General features: G+C 46.2%; 5 protein-coding genes across 5 annotated transcripts; 3 read left to right on the top strand and 2 right to left on the bottom strand.

Annotated features, from left to right (window-relative positions):
- Nucleotides 1-1,276: 1,276 nt before the first annotated feature.
- On the top strand, nucleotides 1,277-3,815 carry CEL3B (glycoside hydrolase 3; the record flags this gene model as incomplete). Its single annotated transcript, XM_044850763.1, has 6 exons — nucleotides 1,277-1,367; nucleotides 1,440-1,751; nucleotides 1,802-1,959; nucleotides 2,007-2,401; nucleotides 2,449-2,851; nucleotides 2,901-3,815. 6 exons carry the CDS (start codon nucleotides 1,277-1,279, stop codon nucleotides 3,813-3,815), a joined length of 2,274 nt encoding a protein of 757 aa, XP_044709475.1.
- Nucleotides 3,816-3,878: 63 nt separating this feature from the next.
- On the bottom strand, nucleotides 3,879-5,648 carry FPOAC1_006277 (uncharacterized protein; the record flags this gene model as incomplete). The annotated part of the gene is made up of 4 exons (XM_044850762.1): nucleotides 3,879-4,268; nucleotides 4,313-4,634; nucleotides 4,684-5,515; nucleotides 5,594-5,648. The coding sequence occupies 4 exons, from the start codon at nucleotides 5,646-5,648 to the stop codon at nucleotides 3,879-3,881; spliced, it is 1,599 nt and encodes a 532-aa protein (XP_044709474.1).
- An 893-nt stretch (nucleotides 5,649-6,541) lies between these two features.
- FPOAC1_006276 (uncharacterized protein) lies at nucleotides 6,542-10,488 on the top strand (the record flags this gene model as incomplete). Its single annotated transcript, XM_044850761.1, has 11 exons — nucleotides 6,542-6,628; nucleotides 6,678-7,459; nucleotides 7,508-7,638; nucleotides 7,685-7,905; nucleotides 8,685-8,842; nucleotides 8,896-8,989; nucleotides 9,034-9,417; nucleotides 9,466-9,729; nucleotides 9,776-9,942; nucleotides 9,994-10,228; nucleotides 10,288-10,488. The coding sequence occupies 11 exons, from the start codon at nucleotides 6,542-6,544 to the stop codon at nucleotides 10,486-10,488; spliced, it is 2,724 nt and encodes a 907-aa protein (XP_044709473.1).
- Nucleotides 10,489-10,663: 175 nt separating this feature from the next.
- On the bottom strand, nucleotides 10,664-11,251 carry FPOAC1_006275 (uncharacterized protein; the record flags this gene model as incomplete). Its single annotated transcript, XM_044850760.1, has 1 exon — nucleotides 10,664-11,251. The coding sequence occupies one exon, from the start codon at nucleotides 11,249-11,251 to the stop codon at nucleotides 10,664-10,666; it is 588 nt and encodes a 195-aa protein (XP_044709472.1).
- A 1,533-nt stretch (nucleotides 11,252-12,784) lies between these two features.
- On the top strand, nucleotides 12,785-14,379 carry FPOAC1_006274 (uncharacterized protein; the record flags this gene model as incomplete). The annotated part of the gene is made up of 2 exons (XM_044850759.1): nucleotides 12,785-12,861; nucleotides 12,924-14,379. The coding sequence occupies 2 exons, from the start codon at nucleotides 12,785-12,787 to the stop codon at nucleotides 14,377-14,379; spliced, it is 1,533 nt and encodes a 510-aa protein (XP_044709471.1).
- Between the last annotated feature and the right edge of the window lie 1,605 nt (nucleotides 14,380-15,984).

Raw genomic sequence — 15,984 nt, 5'->3', positions numbered from 1 at the left:
AGTAGAGCTACAAGTTGGTTATCCTTGCAAAGGTGGTCAGCACAGCCTGCTTCATCCCACACTATAGCATCAAATTATTGCAAGCTGGAGGGCCTCAAAATAATACATATCTATCACAAGACTTTCTTGACTAGTTCATTTATATGGCTTAATCATTTTGGGTTCGCTTGGTCAATTGTGTCCGCGACTTCGCTCGCCTCACGTTCTTTACCAATAACCATCTAATCAATACGACTTCACAATAGCAGGGCGAACTATACCACCATAAGTATGTTACACAGAAGGAACTTGGTATCACAGACCCAGTGATGGAGCCTTTCTTCACCGAAAAATGGAGATGTGCTACGCAGGACTGCGTAGTTCGAAGCCCCACGTCCTCAAAAAAAGTGTTGAAGGTCATGTTGTGCTGTTCAGCTCGCGACTCGGTTTTACAACAAGCTCGGTAATCGAGCGACGGAGCATCCAGGCTTATTGCTTATGAAAGACTCACTTGCAGCTTCGTTTCGGTCGTAAAACTACAGCGAGTGGTTTAGAAATGGCGGAGTCACAATGTTTGTTCTGCATAATGATGATGAGTCAATCAGTATTGTGCGACTTCAAGTTTCGCAGTTAAATTATGTAGGTGAATTGCTTTTTGGTCAGTCTTCTGTATCACACTCACAAGGCAGTGTCTGACAAAATCGAATTTTGTCCAGAGTAAGATTCTGAAGTGAATGGCCACTCAAGTCAATTGTTCTGTTCCATGGTGTTCATTGATCTTCCCTGTGAGAATCAGTTCTCAAGCTATCAGACTTCGAGACACAACCACTTCAAGAATGAGTCAGTCCACAAATCATGTGAATTAGCTGCAAAGCCTCAGAAGCTTCCCAAAATGGGCTTGAACAACATGATTCAGGGCAATTGCACGGAAACATCTCATCAGTCGTTTGACTGCGGGGAAACTCGTTCGTTCCTCGAGGCCCCGGCAGTCCGGATTGCAACTTGGGAGAGGATCATCAAGGGAAGAGTACTACCCTGTATCATCGGAAAGCCCTCCGATTTGTCAATATACTTGGCGGTGAGTTCAGAGACTGGGATAAAGACCTGTTGGAGTTGACGGAGCTTCCACTATCCCTGTTTGTGACGTTGTTCTAGTGGAGCAACAACGGTTAACCTTCGGCTATCTTGTTGTGAGTGAGACAGACCACTGAAGCAAGTGCATTGATAAATAACAAGCACGTACTCATCATCAGCACTACAAAGTCACGTCATGAGAAATTGACAAGAACATTTCATGATGTGGCCTTCTCAATTATTGTGTCTTGCATTGCAAGCGACAAGAGTCTTATCGCGTCCTGCTGAGCCCACCCACGAAGAGTACCCATCTCGTAAGTCAATTAGCTACCTAGCTTGCCCACCAAGATACCCCTGACTGCTGCGAAGCTAACCTCCAAATACAGCACAAGGCGAAGGTAGAGGCATCTGGAAGAGCGCCTACTCTAAAGCTCAAGAATTTGTCGCTCACTTGACACTTGAAGAAAAAGTCAATGTGACGCGTGGTTTTGCCGCCGACAATGTCTGCGCTGGTAACACTGGAACGATACCGCGTTTAGGATGGCCGGGATTATGCCTTCACGATGCTGGCAATGGCGTCAGAGCAACCGACCTTGTGAATTCGTACCCATCTGCTTTACATGTTGGTGCAAGTTGGGATAAGAACTTGACCTACCAGAGGGGCTACTATATGGGAAAAGAGTTCAAGGCCAAAGGAGGTGAGTCGTCGACATGAAAAGATTGCTGTAGGATACTAATGATTTTCAAGTAAATGTCCTGCTTGGCCCCAACGTTGGACCTTTGGGAAGAACACCACTTGGTGGTCGCAACTGGGAAGGTTTCTCAGTCGACCCCTACCTCACAGGCAAACTCAGCGCAGAATCCATCATCGGACACCAAGACGCTGGAGTCATTGCCAATGTCAAGGTCAGTAGGTCCTGCAATAAGAGAAAGTTCACGACTAACATTCACAGCACTTCATCGCAAACGAACAAGAGACTTATCGTCGCCCCTATCACGGCATCGAGGCCGTCTCTTCCAACATTGATGACAAGACTCTTCACGAGTACTATCTCTGGCCCTTCGTCGATTCCGTCAAAGCAGGTGTTGCATCAGTCATGTGCGCGTATAACCGCGTGAATGGTACCTATGCTTGTGAGAACAGCAAGTTGATGAATGGAATCCTCAAGTCTGAGCTTGAATTCGATGGGTTTGTTCTGTTGGATTGGAATGCCCAGCATAATCTTGAAAGCGCAAATGCAGGACTCGACATGGTCATGCCTATGGGGGGATTTTGGGGAGAGAACTTGACCATGGCGGTTGGGAATGGCAGTGTCAAGGAGGACAGGGTTACTGATATGGCTACCAGGTTTGTCTCACTCACAATCCTGTTTACTCTTGCTGACAGTGTTCCAGAATCCTAGCTGCTTGGTATCTCGTCGGCCAAGACAACGCTTTCCCAACTCCGGGCATCGGAATGAAGAACCTTTCTCTTCCTCACGAACAGGTAGAAGCTCGGATTCCTGAATCACGACCAACGTTGCTCGAAGGGGCCATCGCAGGACATGTACTTGTCAAGAATGAGAACAAGGCGCTTCCTTTCAAGAAGAACCCCAAGATGATCTCCGTCTTTGGATATGATGCCACGGTTGCCGAGACCAAGAACACCGGTAAATTATTCGAGCTTGGATATACGTCTTCGCCAGAGATGGGTCAAGCTGTTCTTGGCGATGAACATCACTTTGATCAAGCTGCAAGAGGAGGAACCATTGTCTCTGGCGGAAGAGCTGCTGCCAATTCGCCCCCATACATCAGCGATGTGAGTCTACCCTTGTACAATTTCTAAACCGTCATCTGACATGATTCAGCCCCTCAGTGCTATTCAGCAAAGAGCCGCCAAAGACGGAGGTTGGGTTAATTGGGATCTGTCTTCCCCTGATCCGGATGTCAACGGCGCAAGTGACGTCTGCCTTGTCTTTATCAACGCCATGGCGACAGAAGGCTGGGATCGCGACGGGCTCCATGACGACTTCAGTGATGGTCTGATTCTCAACGTCGCATCCAAGTGCGCAAATACTATAGTAGTCATTCATGCGGCTGGCATTCGTCTGGTCGATCAGTGGATCGACCATCCTAACATCACGGCTACTATCATCGCTCATCTTCCGGGTCAAGATAGTGGCGAAGCCTTGGTGAAACTCCTCTATGGCGAGGCCGACTTTTCGGGAAAGCTACCTTACACCATTGCGAAGAACGAGAGTGATTATACACCGTACGAGCCTTGTGGACGGGAAGGAGATAGTACGGACCCTCAGTGCGATTTTACTGAGGGTGTCTATCTCGATTATCGCTCTTTCGATAACCGTGATATCACACCAAGGTACGAGTTTGGCTTTGGGTTGAGTTACACCATGTTTGATTACACCTCACTCTCCATCAAGGTTGGTCAGACGGGATCTTCTGCCGTCACTGGTGATCTTTGGGAGACATATGCCACTGTTCAAGCCACGGTTTCCAACAGCGGTGAGAGGAGTGGCGAAGAGGTTGCCCAACTCTACGTTGCTATCCCCAACAGTCCTCCCAAGCAACTTCGAGGCTTTGAAAAGGTGAAACTAGACAAGGGCGACTCAGTTGAAATCCCATTCGAGATTACCAGACGTGATCTTAGCGTGTGGGATGTCGTCAAACAGGACTGGGTACTACAGTCTGGTAACTACACGATATTTGTCGGCGGAAGCAGTCGCAATCTCCCATTGACGGAATCCTTCACCATCAATGTTTAATTAAATCTATAGAGTTCAGGAATAGAACTAGAATAAATGCACTTTTACACAACCGAGGTTCTGTTATCCCTCATTGCTTATCTGAAGTCCGCTGCATTGCTCCAAAACTAATCCCGGAACACCAAATCGTGGTAACAAGACCCGAGCCCTGGCAAGTTGTGTAGATAACCAAGCCTGACTACTATACCCCTGCGTCTTCCCTAACGCCACAGAAAGTGACCACATGAAACGATAGATTTGTCGTGGATCTTCAGTCAATGCTTTGGTCGCGATAGCGAAGATATATGATAGTGAAGTCTCGGGTTGAAAAGATGTTTCGTGGTATGTGTCTAGGCTTGAACACAGGATTTGAAGGGCATGAAAGTCGAGTGCTGCGGAGTAGACTGTCCACATGAGACGTTTACCACCCGAACTGGGGGTTTTCTTAGCAAGGAGTAAGATGTCTACAAATTCCTATAACTGTCAGCCAAAATCACCATTTTCAGTCATTTCCATACATCACCGAAATGCTCAACATGTCGCCAGAGTTTCTTTAGACTATCTTCCTCCGATACATCATGTGTTGTTGATCTCGCGAGTCTGAGAAGCTCCAACTTCGCTCCTTGACATAGATGATACAGACGTAGCGGGCGGTAATTCTCCAAATCGTCTAGAAGTTCGTATACAGGATATTGCTCGCCCCAGATCTTGGGAAGAGCCGATCTTACGCTAAGAAAGAGGTGTTCATGCGAAATATAGTCGTGAGCATCACGGGAGAGAAAGTCGAGACAGAATTGACCGCTGTTGGGGTTCCCTGTAGCCGAATCTGCATCCAGATACCTGTATTCTGTTAGTATACGTGAGACCAAGTGTTGGGTGCTTGACTTACAGAGTGTACAAGAGCATTCCCTGCGCTATGCACGGTAGTCTCTTCTGTTCATCTCCTTGCAGATATGGTCTTAAAAAAGATCTAATTCCTTCGAGATGCAATAAAGATGACCCAATGGTTTCTGAATCGTGAGCCTCGTACTTCAGAATAAGGAACCACATAGTGAACAAGGCGTCGACATCACAACTCTGTTCTCCTGTCTGGTAAATATGGCTTAGTAAAGACGACAAATCTTGTAGAGCCTGTGTATAATGGACAGTTGCAGAGGACCCAAGTCGACTTGCCCTTTCCAGAACCCCAGCCGGGTCGATAGCGTCCTGTGCGGTGAGGAGATCTTTTGCTCTTAGCTCCATATTGGCAACTGCAATGAAGCTTCTCATTACTCCGGGATATTGACTGGCGATGTGCGTGTAAATATATGAAAAGTTACTCCATGGCCAGAGTTTTCCATAGCTCAAGACCAATATCGAACTAGGAATATATGCAAACGCCGCACGATCCTCGGAGCTCAAATGAAGCGAGTTCGCAAGAGCAATATGAACTGTTGATAAAGAAGGTAGCGGTGATTCACGACCGCTCCCTTGCGAGTGGAAGTCGGCTGGGCTTGCCGAGTCGGTCGGGGTCAGATTCGTAATTGGCGATTCACTTGACGCAATAAGTCTGGGACTTCCATAGCCAACAGGACTCGGGAACCTCTTAGTAGGCTGTCCCCTTGCACTCAACGATTGTCCCGGCTCAAGCCATTCACATCTGTTGGGGCTATTCTCGCATCTGTTACAGACTGGCCTCTTTTCGTCACACTTGACCTTTCGGATGCGACAGGTCAAGCAGCCTAAAAAAGCAAAATTAGCAACCATGTGGGAAATAAGACGGATCATTGGGCCATAGTGATTGATGCCATGACACGCACCATTCTTGGATCTCACTTTCCGCCGATCGGCGATAGGTGAGGAGCTTGAGCTCATGCCAAGCACTTTGAGTCGTGGAAATACGGGGAGGAGGAGGCGCCTGACTCAATGATTGTATGGGATGGGATGATAAGCTCCGGTACATTTGCTTATTTCACTTGCGGGCGTTGAAGTCTCGGCTTGCAGAAAAGCTGCAGGCTTATTTAGTAGGATTGAATAACGGAAATTCGGAATAAAGAAAATCTTGGCTTGGGATACAGGGAAGACACACGAAGCATAGAGTTTGAGTTTAGTACGGGGATAGCTTAGCTTACTCTGTCATTTCCGGGTTCTCCGTCGCGTATGGGGTTGAAAAGGAGAAGAAACGTTGGCAATAACTTCTCTTTCTGGAACGATTGGGATACGGCCAGCTGAAAGTTTGGCTCAGAATGTCACCGTGGACCTCTGACACTTCGCTTGGGATAAGAATACTCCCTTCTGAATCGAATTTGCCGACTCATGAGATTCGCAGCCCTCAACACAGCAGCTCAGTTCAGCCTCAAGCCAAGCAATGTCAGACTCCCAGTCTCTAATTGGTTCTCTCGGCTATTTTGGCACAGACCCCCTCCTCTCTCCCTGGGCCGTTTATCCCTTGTTTGTTTCCACTAGCTTGGCGAGAAGTTTTATCCAAAAGAAGTAGCAAAGTGGCAGTATTATCTACCGTCTCTCGGAGTTACCTGATTCTGACACAGTATCGGGCGGGATGAGCGTTTAATCAACTGGCACATGTCGAGTAAAGATAGTTCAGGTTTGGGGGATCGTCTCATGCTAAGTTCTTGAGCCGCGGGGAAGAGAGCTAAGAGAAGGGACTTATTAATGGTCATATAAGGGGAAAGCCAAGTCCTTTCTTATTCCCATAATGAACTACGGCCGGTAATTCATTTATTGACTATCGATTTCATCATTCCAAAATGTCTTTTTCCACCGAAGAGCTTCATGAGAGGATCTCCCAATCTGTCTCGCATCATGAGCACGATCTGGCTGAGATTTGTAAAAAAGTACATCAACACAATCCCTGCCATCTTTACGTCTCTTACACTGCAACAGATTCACGAAAACCCAGAGTATAATTACAAAGAGTTCAAAGCCCATGACAATATTTGCAATCTCATGCAACAACTGGGCTACAATGTGAAGCGACATGCATACGATATCCAAACCTCGTTTCAAGTAGAATTTGGCAAAGGTGGAAAGCTCATCGTCTTCAATGCTGAATATGATGCACTCCCTGGTCTCGGCCATGCTTGTGGGCACAACCTCATTGCCACGAGCTCAATCGCTGCTTTCTTAGCGACAGCCGAAGTGATGCGTCAAAGCAACATCCCAGGAAGAGTACGACTTCTTGGAACTCCTGCAGAAGAGGGCGGCGGCGGAAAAGTGCATCTTATCAAAGCTGGTGCGTACGAGGGAGTTGACGCCTGTCTCATGGCTCACCCCACTGGAAGACTTTCGCCGCCCGATTCAGACAACGTCGATGGTGTTTCTGCTGCCAAAACAAGCGCAAGGAGACAACTCAAGGTATCATTTACAGGGCAAAGTGCCCATGCCGGAAGTGCGCCTTGGGATGGAAAGAACGCTCTTGACGCTGTGGTATCGTCTTACGTCAACATATCTCTTCTAAGGCAACAGATACAACCTACAGAAAGGATACATGGTGTCATCCGAAGTGGTGGCTCAGAGCCAAATATCATTCCTGACTCTACTGATCTGGAGTATTATTTGAGAGCCGCGGGTGTTGAACAGGTCAAAAACATCGCTAAGAAGGTTCAGGCTTGTTTTGAAGCAGGGGCTATTGCAACAGGATGCGATGTGAAGTGCACATGTGACAGGTGAGGTCTTCTATATCTGTTGCCAAATCAATACTGACATGTATGCAGTGATCAAGATTACATGGAACTTCGACCAAACATCTCCATGTCTACGGAATTCACCAAGCACATGAAGGCTTTCGGGAGGGACTTTATCGACGATGCTAATCAACCACCAATGGGCGCATCAACAGATATGGGTAGGTCTACTACCACCATTCTTTGTACAATGATCTAACAGTCTAGGCAACGTGTCATATTGTCTACCAGGAATCCATCCCATGTTTTCCATCGGAACCGAAGACCCGGAGGTCCAACCTCACACCCCCAAATTTGCCGATGCTGCCGGAACAAAGGAAGCCTTGATTAGAGCTTTGGATTGCGGAAAGGGATTGGCAGCCACAGCTTGCGAGCTACTTCTACAGCCTGAGCTACTGGATAAGGCAAGGGATGAGTTTAAACAGGATGTTGAACCTATTGGGTATAGACTTTGACGATTTCGAAATGGATTGATAATAAAAGCGTATCTTTTTACTACTCTTAACTTTCGTCATTGCTACAAGATTCTTCGTCTCTTCTGCATGTTGTGTCTAGAGGGCGTCTATAGAAACTGCTGTCGTCAGTCTTGTCTCTGGCAAATACATTGTTGCAAGTCATGACGCTGTAACGCATGAGCCATCGTCATTATATACAAAACCGAACGTTCGCCGAGGAACAGTGGTTGTACCAGACTAAACTAGATGCCGCTCCCCGCATCACGGACCACATTCCCAATGAGTTGGGTCCGGCAGACAGGCTTTACTGCAAACCGACTCCCCGAGCCTCATCTTCGGGGAACCTTCAGATCGCTTCTGATTAGCCGAGTTGACCAATCGGCATCTCCAGCGATGCAATCTATGTGTAAACAATCTTCCCCTGCCGAGATGCCCAATCAGACTATAGGGATATCCGGGCTGAAGAAACGGCTCTTTCAGACGGGTAGAAATTTTATGTTTTGATTGCAATGCTTCTTGCGATATCTGGAGTTTTGAAGCATGATTAACCCCAGACTCTTCCAAGGGAGATAGATACACTATCTTTGCGGGGGTGGAGATATCTTAATCACTTGAGGAGAGATAGCGACGCCATCTGGTCTAGATCATCGGGCTGATTGTCCTTGTAGTCGTCTACTTAACAGCTTTCAATCCCCAGCTTTGAGCATTCAACGACTCTTCAATCACAACTACATCCATTCTATATCTACAAGATGACAGCAGACAAAGCATACAAGCCTCATCTCCCCAATCAAGACCTTGATGCCAAAATGGGTGAGACTTTGAGTCTCCAGGGCTCGATACAAGTTGCTGAAGAGGACGTCGATAATAGAGCACGAGGTCGAAAAGTATTAAGAAGAATTGACATATGGTATGTTGAAACTTCTATCCTGTGGATGAGAATAGCCTAACGAACCATTACAGTCTTATGCCACTACTCCTTGTTTCCTATACACTTCAGTTCCTTGACAAGCAGTCACTCAACTTTTCCTCTATCATGGGAATAATCGACGACTTAGTTAGTGCCCTTATCCATTTCAAATTGTATACTGACACTATCAGGATCTCGTTGGATCGAGATACAGTTGGTGTAGCAGTGCTTTCTACTTTGGTTACCTTGCTTTCAGCTATCCAGCCTCTTTTCTGATGGTCCGACTGCCACTCGGAAAATATCTTGCTGGCTCAAGTCTTGCATGGGCTATCGTTCTGTGCTGTCACGCTGCAGTGCAGAGTTTCGAAGGACTTCTCGTAGCACGTTTCTTCCTCGGTGTAGCAGAAGCTTCGATTTCTCCAGGTTTCTCTCTCATCACTGGAATGTGGTATACTCGAGAAGAGCAACCGTTCAGACATGGAACTTGGTTCTTGGGTAATGCCATTGCCACGATGCTGGGTGGCTTACTGGCTTATGGTATTGCTCAAATCGGAGGCCCCTTAGCTGCTTGGAGAGTATGTGTATTGACTCTTCCATTTATGACATGACTAATCTTGTGTCAGTGGCTCTTTATTATCTTTGGTCTCATTACTCTCGTCTGGGCCATCGTATTGGCTATTTTTCTGCCCGACACTCCCAGTACTACGCGCTTCCTCGATGAACAGCAGCGCATTGATGCGGTCGATCGAATCCGAAGTAACCAGACTGGCATGAAAAACAATAACTTCAAGTGGGACCAGGTTCGAGAGGTCGTCACAGATCCCAATATTCTCCTTTTGATGCTGTTCCAACTTGCCTTTAGCATTCCCAATGGTGCCCATACTACTGTTAGTAAACACCTTCTATACTTGGATGGTACTGACTGCTTTATAGTTCAGCAGTCTTGTCATGGCTGGCTTTGGCTTCAGCAGACTCGAGGTGTATCTCCTCAACATGCCTATGGGTGCCATTCTTGCCTTCTTTGCACTTGGATCAACATATCTCTGCAGCCGTTTCGATGGCTATAGAACTATCATCGGTGCATGTCTCAGCTTGATCAGGTAGGCAATATTACTGTTCTCTGTGATCTCAGTACTAACTAACTGTTGCAGTCTTACCGGTTCCCTCCTTGTTCGTTACGGACCTAACCAAGGAAGCCAACTGTTTGGTCTTTGGGTCTTTGTGGCTTTCGCAGCTGGGTTCCCCATCGCACTATCTATGGTGGCTTCCAACGTCGCCGGCTTTACTAAAAAGAGTGTTGCGTCTGCTATGATGTTCATGGCATATACAGCAGGGAACATCATCGGTCCATTTCTGTTCTTTCCATCTGAGGCTCCAGAATACTCCGTAAGTCATCTCATCTATGCTCAACTCTCTCGTGTGAAACAAGGCTGATATCATTATAGAGTGGCTTCTTGGCAACGACGATTTGCTTTGGTGTCTCGACGCTGACGATGCTTCTTCTACGATTCACCATCATTCGTGAGAACAAGCGCCGTGATAAGCTACAGCAAAGCAGCATTGATCTTCAGGAGGGGAGAATGGATCATCTTGAGCTTTCAGACATTACTGACAGGAAGAATCTAAACTTCCGCTACGTGTATTAAATCATGCAGGCAGATGCAGTGAGACACATGTGGCCTTCAGGACTAGACACAGATGTGTATATAACTTGTTTATATAGCAGTTGTTATTGGGCTTTTGCTCAATCTGTAATGACAGAGTTTCATATTGAGATGTCCAAGCTCGCTTTCGTGATACCACATATCGCTATTTCCATAGTCATGATGTTACTTCTGACGACCCGGCACTATGTTTTGAACAGACATCATCCACGATTCCTTGTCCGATTGCCTCCTGATAGTGGCTTAAACTTCGCCTACACCAAGGCATCAACATTCGATGAGCCTCGAGCGTCACAATTCCATACAACTCCCATTCTTCATCCTCACTGCTCGACGGTGTTGCTGTACTAGGGGTACCGACACTGGTGGTTTCTTGTTCATTCTGTCGCGCTCTCACATACCACTGAGTCCAGCTGATGACCTTTGCAGGCGCATCAGTCCTCGACACGATTCCATTAGGTACTCTCTGGAAGATGATGGGCCATCTGCAATCCTTTCCTACCCCTGGACCAAGCCTGACAATCTCATAGGCTTCAAAGGAGCGAAGGCTCTGGTTGGGGTCCGAAGCGTCAAAAAAGGTGTCATGAATGACAGTGTCGTAGTTCAAGGTGGATGGCGACCATGAGACCATGCCAGGATTGTGTCGAAGGATAGGTTCATATGTCTGTATGTAATCGAGAACAGCCTGGGGTGGAATATGGCGCGGAATGGGGATAGTGACGGTGGAATGGTGCTGCGAGCGCATGCTCGCCTATAACACTAATTAATATGTCAACCAACTGATCAACCAGAGCCTTGGGTCTCTCTTGATGAGACCAAGAGTTGGGGCGGCCGACCGTAGGACCTGAATCCTTTCGTCTGACGTACGTACCGGACCGGATCGACTGCCGGGAGGCCAGGGTTTATTGGTCCCAGGGCGTGTGTCGCATATCCACAGTCAGTGGCTTCGATGAGGGACCAAAACACCACAAAAGATAGACGCTTAGTAGCTTGTTGGTAAGCATCAGCTGTTGGGTTGAGACAACAAAGACTGACGGGGAAATATGCCTTGAGGAAAGTGATGTAATCGAGACAAAGGGAATTCCGTCAGATTGAGTGCCAAATGCATCAGTTTAATTTGACAGCGGTTGTGGGGTATTAAAGACTGAAGAAATACGTCTCCGCGCCAATGACTCGTGGCTACAGAAGTGGGATGGCCGACATGTTGGGCTCTAACACAAAATATCCAGCCCAAGATCAAGCCATAACCTTACCTATAACGTCTAACTTATTTTGTCTGTCGGGCTGGTACTAACATTCCTCAAGCCACGGGAGGAACAGCCAAGTTCCGTCATGAATTCAGTCAATGTTATTTTTAGTTCCTACGCTTGATCCTTCAGGAAGGTCGATCCGAATGATTGGTCCGGTTGGTCGATGAGCGAGAGGCGCAGTTGATGTCAGCCTCTCTTGTCAAATATCACTGTGAAGTTTGAGACGTCGGTATGAAACCTGAATCTCCATTGTCGAGAAACAGACACGATTATCTTACGAAAACAATATCTATGCATACATCGGCTATTTTCGCTCTCGTATTCACCACATCACGCATGTCAAGTACATGATGTTGAGTAGACGGCTCCCGACTGTTTAGGGACGATATCCTATGCCTTTTTTCGACGGCCACTATCACAAGTACCACGTGAGGTATTTCCGAATTTATAAATGATGCAAATATGCTGATATGGGTTACAACCACCAGCATATAGGCTTGGCTGTGAGATGGAATTGATCATGTCGTTCAATTGTTCTCTTTAGGGTATCTGTTCAGACCACTTCTGCCCAAGAACTTAGCGTAAGGCGCAGCGCCTTGATCCCTGTAACGGAAGTGCCAATCGCTTTAGCCTGGTCCTTTTTCGCTTACTCGTCGTCAGGGCAGTCGAGTCGGGGTTTTGGAACGACAATTCGGAGCTAATCTCGCGGACAATAGATACATGAAATTGAGAGAAACACCATCAGCAACTAAGGGAAATGATGCGTTTTGGTGACGGTGGAGAATAAGTAGATTGAAGCCGAATTTATTGAGTAGTATAAGAATCGTATCAGCACTAGAAATCTTACCTCCTAAAATTCATCACCAAACAGGCACTAGATCCGCCTAAATCTGACTTATGGCAGGGATTAATCGTAAGACGGGTCAATTACTCCTTTCCATTAAGATTGCATCTCATGTCCCAGTAGAATAAATGGCTGGATGCTTGGCTCTATTCCTTGCTTGAGATCAGCATTGCACCCATTCAATATGAACCGCTTTCGTAACAACCACACCGCAAAGAACTCTGTGAAAAATGACAGAGTGTTAAGAAAACTAAGCCCAGTGTTCGTATCAATGATGCATATTTATTCCAGGCCTAAAACTGATGAGTCAATGTCAATTATAGAGAAGGCTTCCAAGCTGCTGGGCATTCACTGCGCATCTATGTTGGATGCGCGATAGCTTGCCGCTACCATGTACCAAAGAGCTTTCAAGGTTCTACTGCTGAATCAGAACTCGAACATAAACTTGAGCACTCAATTGCGTGTGCTATCGCTCAGCATCCTCTTTTCACCGTTGGTCGAATTAATGAGGCGTCAAAGAAGCAATATTGGGTTCGACTGGACCATATTGACTTCAACTACCACATCACTTGGCAGACAATCTCCGAGGGAGAGGACTACAAGACAGCACTTGATGCCGCTTTAGACTGGCAGGTCAATGAACAGTATACTGATTTGGAAACGAGACCTCAGTGGAGAGCAACAATTTTAAAGTCTGCAAAAGGCGATTTTGTCGATGTCATCTTTGCTTGGGATCACACAGTAGGAGATGGGAAAAGTGGAAGATTCTTCCACGATAGTCTCCTCGCATGCCTTAACAAAGAGGCACACAGTGATATGATCATCTTGAAAGACAGATCTTTCAAAGTGCCCATTACTGACTTTACTCCTCCGCTACATCATTTGCTCAAGCTACCAGTTTCGCTCAACTTCATCTTCTCTACCTTCAGCCAAGATTTGATGCCGCAGTCGAAATCCACGAAACCTCAAACCGCGAACTGGGCACCAATTACAATGGAACCATACGAGACCCGTCTCAAATCGATCACCCTTGCGAATGATGTCTTGAAGCCTGTACTAGACGCTTGTCGCAAACAGGAAACGACATTGACGGGGCTTTTGCATGGTCTCATCTCAGTATCAATGGCAACTCGACTCGCCGAAGACAAAGCTCGTGCGTTTGAATGTGGGACACCTGTTTGCCTGAGACAGTTCCAGCAACCAGGAATGTCAAAGGTGGACTTGAACCAGACAGCTATTAACAGTGTGGTATATTGGCCCTATGTATTTGAGCCAGGTCTTGTTGCGACAATTAGACAACAAGTTAGCGATGCCCAGGCAAATTCTGAGCTAAACAAGAAGATCGAGGACACAGTTTGGTCTGTATCCAAGTCCCTGAGAGAAGGATTGTCCGCCAAGTTGAAGCTTGGTGCTAAGAATGATACAATCGGACTTGCAAAGTTTATCACTGACTGGAAGTCATATCTCAAGGAAAACTCCAAGATACGTACGCACTCCTGGGAGGTCAGCAACCTGGGAGTCATACAAGGAGAGTTGCCAGGTGATACTGGCACTGAGGACTGCTGGAAGGTGGAGGACGCTACATTTACCCAAAGTGCATCTGTGGCTGGACCGGCCTTGACTTTCAGCGTGATTTCAGTCAGAGGTGGAGGTCTCACTCTTTCGTGCAGCTGGCAAACTGGGGTAGTTGATGATGGGTTGGCTGAAGGTGTTTCCAATGATCTCGGAACGTGGTTAGATGGTTTGGGTCGGCATGGTTGTATTAATTTCACCACATGAATCAGATGGCGAGTGAAATACGCGCGGCTTGCCTTCCCACTGTTTGTTCGATTAGACATGGCAGTGAAAGTAGTTAGACCTTGTTTTTGAGGGTTAAAATAGTAATGCATACATATAGTGAAGGATAAATCACGATTGGGGCGAAGGTGCTGTACATCGGACGTCTCAAAACAGGACGGTGTCCATAATGTGAATTATGCGATAGTCAATGACAAGTAATTTGATACAATTGATAATATATCCTTTCTTCCACATCGGCCTCTCTATCCCTTCCAATGACAAACAAAAATATCCACCAGTGTAACACCCATCATCCCGTGTTGAAATACGAAGTCATCGAAACCTTCGAAGATATATGAAGTTGTCAATAACCAAAGTGTAGAATTTTGAGCTTGGTCGTAGTAGTATAGAGGATGTTGCGAGAGTAGTGATAACGATGCTTCGGAGTCACTCCAATAGTGACAATGGCATTTAGCTTGATGTTGGTGATTGCCGAATGCATGGCAGTGCGGGAGTGGGGGTGTATGGTATAAGGTATATAACTTTCTGATATCGAAATAGGTCGATGGCAAGGAGTTGGGATACAACTTGGTGAGGTAGTAGAGAAAAGGCCAAAGAATAAGGCGAGGAAAATAATAAAGCCAATGGGAATGATTGATACGCCAGAAAGCGAAGTGTCGGGAGATCGTTGTGGAATAGCTTCTCGAAACGAAGGTTGCCCATCCCTTGGTGTAGCCGTTTCTAAAGTCGAGTCTCTCTCCAAAGCTCTCTTACTAACCGTGCAGTAACATGAAAGGTCCAGGTAAAAGCCACAATGTATGTAATACCGACGGCAGTAAGGGCAATCGTCCACACCATGATGAAGTTGTTTGGTCTGAAGTTGGTTGGTCTGGAGTTGTATGGTTTGAAGGAGAAGCAAGGTTGAAGATAGAAAGAAGAAAGAGTGAGGTGAGATGAGGAATGAAATGGGGACTTATATACATATTTGGGGCTCAATAGAAGGTTTCTTTATCAGACATCCACATCATAGAGTTCATTTGTTACAGTATTGACTTAGACAGTTGCTCTTTCATGTAGGGATTGGGAGACTAAATTGTTGTAGGAGGAACTCTATCCGTTGTTTGACTATATTCATTCTGCGCAGATAGTTCAACCTTATTTGATGTTTTTGGCTTTCAAAGTTTAATGATGAAGTTTCCACTTCCCCTTGCATTACGATAGTTTCAACTTATTAATAATAAAATCCAAAATGAGAAGGGTTCACGCACGGTTGAATGTCGACATGAATCTAAATACAAATATATTCTTTACGTTATAGGCTCTTGCATTCTAGCATTGTGGTATTGTAGCGAGGGCTGAGCAACAGGGACTAGGGAAAATACCAAGCAGCGCAGATTGAATGATAGCTTGGTATTTGGTTATATAAGCTCAACGATCGAGTCGAGAGTGGTGCGTTCTTTGGTTGCGCTGAAGGACGAGTATTTTGTGTGGTGTGAGAATAAGGTTGCTATATGAGCCACGTGGCTGTGAGCAGAATGAGTCATCATTAGACTTTGGAAGCTAGAATCATTAAATAAAGACATATTTTGTTTTGGTAATGCATGT

The sequence above is a fragment of the Fusarium poae genome, chromosome 2, assembly GCF_019609905.1.
Source record: "Fusarium poae strain DAOMC 252244 chromosome 2, whole genome shotgun sequence".
NCBI lineage: Eukaryota > Fungi > Ascomycota > Sordariomycetes > Hypocreales > Nectriaceae > Fusarium > Fusarium poae.
The sequence above is the reverse complement of the archived record's forward strand: the minus strand, read 5'-3'. Positions and strand labels throughout refer to the sequence as shown.